This window comes from Amphibalanus amphitrite, unplaced genomic scaffold (genome assembly GCF_019059575.1).
Source record: "Amphibalanus amphitrite isolate SeventyFive unplaced genomic scaffold, NRLGWU_Aamphi_draft 000617F_arrow, whole genome shotgun sequence".
Classification (NCBI taxonomy): domain Eukaryota; kingdom Metazoa; phylum Arthropoda; class Thecostraca; order Balanomorpha; family Balanidae; genus Amphibalanus; species Amphibalanus amphitrite.
The window spans coordinates 397,649-406,004 of NW_024882111.1; the positions used below are offsets into that span (position 1 = coordinate 397,649).

At 45.2% G+C, this 8,356-nt stretch overlaps 1 protein-coding gene across 3 annotated transcripts; it reads right to left on the reverse strand.

Moving 5' to 3' along the window:
- Nucleotides 1–234: 234 nt before the first annotated feature.
- LOC122363361 (proteasome subunit beta type-7-like) lies at nt 235–6,334 on the reverse strand. 3 transcript variants are annotated; one of them, XM_043332551.1, is made up of 4 exons: nt 6,063–6,334; nt 2,102–2,597; nt 1,647–1,798; nt 235–564 (listed from the first exon to the last, which is right to left on the reverse strand). In XM_043332551.1, exons 1-4 carry the CDS (start codon nt 6,128–6,130, stop codon nt 441–443), a joined length of 840 nt encoding a protein of 279 aa, XP_043188486.1. In that variant the 5' UTR covers nt 6,131–6,334; the 3' UTR covers nt 235–440. The 3 variants fall into 3 exon arrangements, with proteins under 3 accessions (XP_043188486.1, XP_043188485.1, XP_043188487.1); XM_043332550.1 differs by lacking the exon at nt 6,063–6,334 and adding an exon at nt 5,768–5,910; XM_043332552.1 differs by lacking the exon at nt 6,063–6,334 and adding an exon at nt 5,643–5,849.
- Nucleotides 6,335–8,356: the final 2,022 nt, after the last annotated feature.

Here is an 8,356-nt window from a genome sequence, read left to right on the forward strand (position 1 = left end):
ACACAGAAGAAGCAGTTTCCTCTACAAAACTTCGCTAAGGACGAAAAACGGCGCTTCAAAGACGGCTTTAAATTCTAATTGAAACAACCATCAAATTATTTAGTTCATTGTTTGATGTTCTGTTCCCCCTTTAACAAAAACTGTCACTTAGATCTAAGGAAACAAAACGGGAGGAATCGTGCTAATGTACCAGCACCGAAACATCAAAATATTTACCCTTAACAAAACGCCAACCAGAATCATCACCACGTTATTATTTGTCGTGACACAGAACAGTTCAAAGTAGCAGATGGCGACACAGCCGGGTGCCAGTCCCGGCCGCTGCGAGTCCCCGGCTAGCAGTGAGACAGTCACCCCCCCCCCCCCCGGCGAGCGGGCGCGGCAGCGGAGGCGGCCCCGGCGGCGGACGGGGACCTCCTCCGGCGGCAGCGGCACGCACCTCAGGCGGATCCGCTGGCCTCCGAGGTGTCCATACTGACCACCTCCTCCTCCTGGACGTCGAACTTGCGCAGCCGGGTCTTGAGGACGGCCGTGGTGCCGCGCTTGAAGCGGTACCGCTCCTGGCTGTGGAAGGCCGGCGGACAGAGTCAGAACGGGGACTGGAGCCGCAGCAAAAGGCATGAGTCTTGTATTTTGGCTAGGTAAATATAAACATTTTGCCTGCTGTTGACACACTAAGTGGGTAATTTAGTCATTCATCGACTCAAACGTAGGTTTGAAGAACCATTCGCCTGTGTGTTACGATTTCCGAGCGAATGATAATCCTTGGAGATATTCTCGTTTTTTTTTCGGAATCACGATACTGATTAATATGACGAGGTCTGTGCAAGAATGTCCATGATCCGCCTTCCTACCCTCCAGCACCTTTTCCAAATTCATCTCGAGACCGAAGCCTCCAGAGCCGCGCGTGTGGGATGCTAACAGCCCAACCCACAAGGTACATCTTAGACAAATTTCCCAACTCCCTTTGCCAAAGCCGCCGCCTCGCACAAACCCGAGAGGAGCGTCAGAAAAGAGAATTTCATAACTCAGGCACAGAGCTGTCTCCCAATCGGGACAGCGGGGGCGAGCGGTCCACCCAAAAACCCACTGAGCTATGTCTGAGACAGCGAGAGAGCCCATTAGTGCGCGGGACAAGGAAGTGGGCTGCAGCGGATTTGACCCGAAGCTCGGCACTGTGAATGTCACCCACCGTCATAATCCGACAGACCACAGACTGTTTTGGCTGTAAGTGGGATGCTCCGAGGGCGTACAATGCACTACGATGTATTCTGGGCTGAATGACGTGAGACTTGAACTTTGGTAAAATGTGAGCTATTATGGCCGGGCACTGCGTATCATAAGTTCACCATGGCGGCTGCAGGCTGCGAGATTGCTTAGTGTGATAGGTACTCGCCTCTTCGATTCACTAGGTAGGTATAACATACAGTTTGCCTCATCAGATGACCATTAACCAGACATGTTCTCAGGAGCGTGCAGCGTCGTTCTATTTCCCCGTTCATCCATGCAATGTAACTACTCCATACACTGACACAGTCGCTCGTCACGTCATCCTGTCGGACTTCCGTTCCACTCACTCCGTCAATAAGCACGTGGGGCTAGTGTATACAGCATCAGTAGCATAGCTAACAAGATCGACGACTCACCGGGCTCCTTTGACATTGGCTACGTCGTACGGCCGGAGCATCTGTGCGCCGTCCTTGGTGATGACACACAGGTCCACGTTGGTGCCCGAGCCCAGGTCATTGAAGATACCGGCCGCGATCGCGTCCCGCACCAGCTTTTTGCCCTCCTCCAGCTGAGAAACATTGCGGACAGGAGCGAACTTAGGGTCAGCAAGTGCAAATCGTCGGCTTATGGGATACGATAACTCATCACTACCTGAGACAATTCATAACCGAAAATCACTTTCCTACGAGTACACACGCGGTACAATTCAAGTGGTCGCACATTTGCATCTAATGTCATGCGACAAGATACAAGAGCCTGAAAACACTAAGGCATGGTATGCCTCTGTAACCCAGCTGTTCCTGATCGAGCCCCTCCCGAAAGCACTACCCTTTGACGTTGGTCCCTCCCGCGCCTGCCTCCCCCCGCTCACCTCCATGTTGGGCCGGTAGCGGGACTCGAACACGGCCATGGCGGCCAGCGATCCGGAGCCCATGGTGACGTACGGCAGCCGATCCACGGAGCCGTGCGGGTGGACGCTGTAGATGTGCGGCCCCAGCCGGTCCACACCGCCCAGCACCAGCGCCGCCGAGATGTGGCCCTGGTACTTGAACAGCATCTGCGCCAGCATCTTGAGCGCGGTGCTGAGCGGCGCCTGGCGGCCCGTGTTGAGCGAGTGCAGCTCCAGGTTGGAGGAGATCAGCTTGGTGGTCTGCTCGGTGTCGGCGGCCGTGCCGGCGCCGCAGCAGTACATGTTGGGCGCCAGGTAGTGGATCTTCTGACAGTTGAGCGAGGCCACCGTGCTGCCGTCGGTGGCGCGCGTGTCGGCACCCAGGATCACGCCGTCCTTGAACACGATGCCGCAGATGGTGGTGCCCGTCTTCACGGCCTTCGGCAGAGCCATGCCAGACGACTCCAGCGCCGCATTTCTGCCGGGAACGACGGACTCACATGTCAGCCTTGTGAGTCAGCGAAAAATGATGTTCATCGTTCATTCAGCCTTAGCTCGAATGACAAAAGTCATCCACGTTCATTTGACTTTAAAGGGATCACCTGGAGGCCAATCGACAATAAAAAGGAAATAAGGTCATATTTCTCTTTCACCATTAACAAGCGCAGTTGGTGCCAATGCATTTAACATCCATCACAACAACTAGATCATTAGAACCACTGTTTTCTTATTTACTTTCATTTTCTGTCTTCTGTCCATCACTTAAGTTAGACAAAGATGGCAAATACTTTAGAAAACCTGGCAAGGATTATAGAAGCAAATCAGAAATACCTACCTACATAATTTTTCATCAATGTAAAAATGACTACACCAAAGAATATAATGAAAGGTCACATTTTGCCACCCAATGGCCATCAACTTCAGCCTGCTTCAAACAAATCTTAGCCTTATGAGCTAGTGGTTCTAAAGTGGGATAAAAATAAATTGATCATTAGGTAAGAAGGTAACCATGCTACTTAAAGCAATTACTGTATTTCAATCTACATCATCAGAAGGTTTTCAATCTTTATCATGAGTAACATTCTGAATTCTGATGATACTGCAAGTTGAAACATATGAATTTCTATTCTTGCATTGATTTCATACAATAATTTGAGCATAAAGTGATCAAGAATGTAGCCAATAATAGTATTTGTAATGCTCACCAAGGCCGATGCTCTCAACAGTCATACCAAAATTACAATAAAAAGAAATTGGCAGTTGTTCAGAAATATAAAAACCTTTCTATTAAATGACCAGTAAATTTGAAACTGGTCAAAATGACAGTTACCCCGTTTACATGAGTCAGCGAAAATGACGTTTGGAACGGATATTTCCGTTTAGCGAAAAGTGCGCAAGTTTCGACTCATGTAAACTGGTTTGGGCGCGCAAAAATGACGATTACGCGGAACGGAAATATCCGATGAATTAGTGGGAAATATCCGTTTAGGACGTCAGGCCTAAACGGATTTTTTGCACATCTAGCAGAAAATGACATGAATATGCATGTTTTAAAGATGAAATTTTTTAGTTTACACATCAAAATACATATTTATCTTTAATGGTAGGTCTAATGACAATGAAATCCACTTTTTGCCCCTGATTTCGCGCCATTGTGGCAGATTCATAAAGCACCTACATAAGTGTTGAGAGGAACGTCCTATGCTTCAAAAGGGAAGCATTCTAGTTCAGGGGTAATTTCCTTATTTCTTAGATTCAACAATCAGGGTTCAATTCCAGGACAACCAACATAGCCTTGCCTTCCCAGCCAGTCGCTCCCTATAGCCACTTGTAACAGCATGCTAGTGCCATTTAGTGCTTGGTACACTGGATATGATGCTTGATTTATTTTGCTTTAGTACCTACATGCTCCCAAAAATTTTCTCTACCTTGGTACTTCAAACTTCCTAGCAGTGATTCAGATAACTTATGCTTCAGCGAACAGCCACCAGACGGCAGGGCACGCAGGCTCGTTGGGACAGTAACTTGGCTGCATGCCAAGATATACACAAGACACACAGCCAAATTTACTCAGTGACACTGCCATCTGCCCCCCCCCCCCTCCACCAATATTTAAATGTTCACCTTATTGTTCCAAAGAAGTAGATTCTTCAGTGGTGGGAAGGTCTCTGAAAGTTTGGTTAATTTCGGATGGTGGAAGCAGGCAACTGGCAGGTTTTGTGGAATTTGTAGAATCATACCTAACCTTACCTACCAACCTAACTTTCAACCTACCATCCTTCAAACACACCTACCTACATGCCTACAACCTATTATACCAAACTACTTCCTACCAATCTACAAGGTCAACCAACCTACCAAACCACATAGGTACCACTCGGATTTCATCTTCACATCTTACCTGGTGTGATTGAGAGTGGATTATTCTATGCATTTTGAAAATTGCACTGATAGTGTCTTAAAGTTTGGTGGTGAGTAGATGTAATTTATGTTATGACTAAAACACATGGAAATGATGGATACTGTGTTGCAACCGACAGTCAAGCAATGCACCCACAGGTCACATCTACTACACAATTCTCCTAGTACTGATCTGAACCCTGTCTTTGAAGAACTGAGCAGCTAAAAGCAAAAAATGAAAATAAAATGCTGGAATATTCAAGTGCTTCAAATCAAAATGTCAACCAAAAATGTATACACAATCCCGCACCACCCACTTTCATACCAATGTTTTCTGAAGTGTGGCACCATCCTGCACATCCTGTCATGCATTTTTATTTTGTCAACTTACTGGAGGTCCATCATGATGAGCTATGACTATTATGAGCTGTCTTAGCCTTTTTCTGAAACCAAAAAGACTTTCAATATAGATGTGCTCTTCAATGTTGTCCAAGACCTCAATTGTTTTCTTGCTTTCTGACAGTTAATCACACTTCTTTTACAGCACACAAGTAAAATAATGGCTTGTGCCATGATTATTTCCAATTCTACATACAAAACTTTAAAGAATCAAGTAAATTAAGCCTAAAACAAGCACAAATAATGCTTGATAGGAGCTGCGCCAGACATGTAAAAATGCGCAAAATATCCGTATTTTTCGGGCTGCCGGCGTAAAGGGAATTATCCGTTCCGGAACGGATTTTTCCGATAAGGCTCATGTAAACGGGGCCACCGAAACACATTTTTCCATTCCCTGGCTAATCGGATATTTCCGTTTAGGCTGAATGACTCATGTATACGGGGTAATTGACTGTCTGTCATTGACAGACTTTTCAGAGCAATTTACCTATTTTTCCTCTGGTATCTTTAAGTGTTTTAAGGCTAAAAAGAAACTTGCCAACTTCACAATTCTATAAAAATGTGATTGTTATATTTGTAACAAATTGTGAAAATGTAGATAGGTGCCTAGTGACCTACCTGAAAAAGCTCAGGTCATGGTCATGACCGTGCTGAACTGTGCTTGCATAAGGTCATAAATAAATTCACTTTCATTATACCTACTTGTTACCAAATAGTACCTTACCTTGCACAAACTTTATTGGCTGAAGGATCCAAGTTTGAAAGAAACTGTCATTGGCATAAAATGAAAAAACACAAGAAGTTCAAAAGATTTCAGATTTGTTGTCACAACAAAATCAAGCATGTTACCTTACGAAACAACTACAACGATTGCAGTCCGGGACAGGGGATTTTCTCAGGGTATACTGTGCTAGCTGCAAAACAATGGACTGATGTTTGCACTGAAAAATTACCAAGAAATTACAATTCTTGGCCATTTTATTGCAATGTTAGTTATGAATTGGAATGGTATTATTATCAGAATGGGCAAACTGACGTTCACAAAGCAACAGCACACGACTCAAATAAGTCGCGAAGTGGACTTGAAAATCGGGGCAAGGGTACACTAGAAATTTAATAAAAAAATATGCAACTTAAAACCTACCTTTGACAATTGTCGAACGAAAAGCCGGTTGTCGAAGGCTGAGGTGCCAGGGCTGTAGCGGCAGACATTTTGATCTAAGTCTAACTTGTTTGATCGGCTATGATACCCAATGCCACTCAACGAATATCCTAGACCTTCGGTTATTTCTCACACCCAGGAATAACAAAACATCAAAAATATTCCCAACTATCGCCGGCAATACAACACAACTCTGTCCCCTCAAAAATATGTTTGTCATTTGGAATACATATACGACGCAAAATAGCACCATTCGCCTACTTTGCTGCTGAATGCCGCTACTAAATATTGTAAAATGTCGATTATGTATTTGACACACCGTTGAATTGATTTTTGAGTTTGAGTAATACAGTAATATACAGATTTTACAGCTCAGAATTTAATTTTGGGCTTTATATTTGTAAAGACATATATCTTGTATGTAAAATCGAAAAGTAACATTCGTCAGCGGCTGGTGTTGCCTACAAAACAATTTAGGTACGACCCAACGGTAAACGCCTGTCTTGCGTATAGTTATTACTTATTAGTTGACCAACAGTGACGGAACACCTTCAAGGGGGGGGGGGGCACTGCCGACTTTTGATCCCATTCTTTCTATGCAACGCCCATAGGGCTAATGTTAAAATGCCAAAATCAAAGGTGGGCACGGTGCCCCGGTGCCCTCCCCGTTCCGCCGCCTATGTAGTTGACGCTACCAAAGCTTTCTGCTTTACGAATCTTGACCAAAGCCCTTCTCTTGTCACGTATGAACAACACAATTCTCCTATTCTACCTCGTATGTATACCTACAACCCTTTCCGAAGCACTTGACACTACCGAGTGACCGTATCAAATATCAATGCCGCCAGGCGCCAGCCTTGGGCATGTCATTTAGGTAGACCCAGCCGAGAAAAGGTGGAACCGTTTACATGGCCGTTTTACCTCATGGGGTGGGATAAAAAGGGTTTTAGAAATTGTTTGAGAAAAATAACTATGTACAATGCGTTTTCCAAATCAGCTCCAAGCAGGTATTATCGTCTGGAACTTTAAAATAAAATGTCCAAAGAACGTTTTCACTCAGTTTCACGCAAGATGATACCTTTTTCTAAGCAGTTGAAAAATGGAATTAGGAAAGGGGGGTTTGACTGGCCCCCTCGGTTTTTCGCGAATGACTCGCGTAAAACGCAGCCGATCACGACGAAACTTTCATTACCATAGAGTTCATCAACTTCACACATACCTACCCTGAAAATTTAGGTACTGACCCTGACCCAAAAGACCTTTGACCAGTGACCAAATTCCCGAGACCATGTTTGACCTGAATCGCGATTCGGCAGAGGCAGCTCACATTATCCGCGCGGTTGCAGTCTTTTTGTGATCTTAAACGTTCAAACATGTGAAATGATGCTGGTCCCATGCATTATGTGGGTGTCAAGGTCACGTGAAGGTCAGGTCAGGTCATTGACCTTTGATGACCTTTGTTCACTTTTTCGTGTTCTTCATTAGGTACTCTTAACTAGTTTTTTACCTGAATTCGAATTTAGCAGCCATTTGAACATTTACGAAGTAGTTTTTGTGCCTCCGTAACGTGTTACAAAGCTGTCAGTGGTGGTTGGCACCTATACCTAACTGTAAATCCCCGTCAGAACGAGCTCTGGTTGACCTGAGCTAGCCTGACTTGACCCGACCTGGCCTAAATGCATGAAAACATCATCTGTAATCAAAACTAGCATGAAGTTTGTGATCAGCACCCCGAAAAACCTCATAACAACCTCGCTTTATGAATTTCTGACAGTTTTCGATTATCCCGACTCGGGGCGAGGGTTAATTATGTTACGGTGGCCGTCTTGTCCCGCCTTTTCCTATATATTTAGCTATAAAATGCAACTATTTATTCATTCACTTTTATAGAAAATAGGAGAGTAACAGAAACAAAAGAATGGGTTTGATCCTATATTTGGTGTAAAATACGGCGATAGATGTTGTACCTAGATCTCGAGCAGCCTATTAATAGAAAATAACGTTACCAAATTTCCCTACATGCTGACTACCCTGATCAGCGGTTACCTCTCGGCTCTCGCCGGCCGCAGCTTGTTTGAATCGGGTGATGTCAGTACGACTTCAATGAAGGGCGCCGATCGCGCCTCAGTGATCTTCTGATCACGTCCGCATAGGTCCTGTGACGTATGAGCTGCTAAAGCGGGCGTCACACCGCGCGCGGATTGACCTTGTTCGGCGGATAGGCCGATCGCAGCCCCAGATAGTGACACGGTCGGCGGGATGAGGCTGCAGTCGAT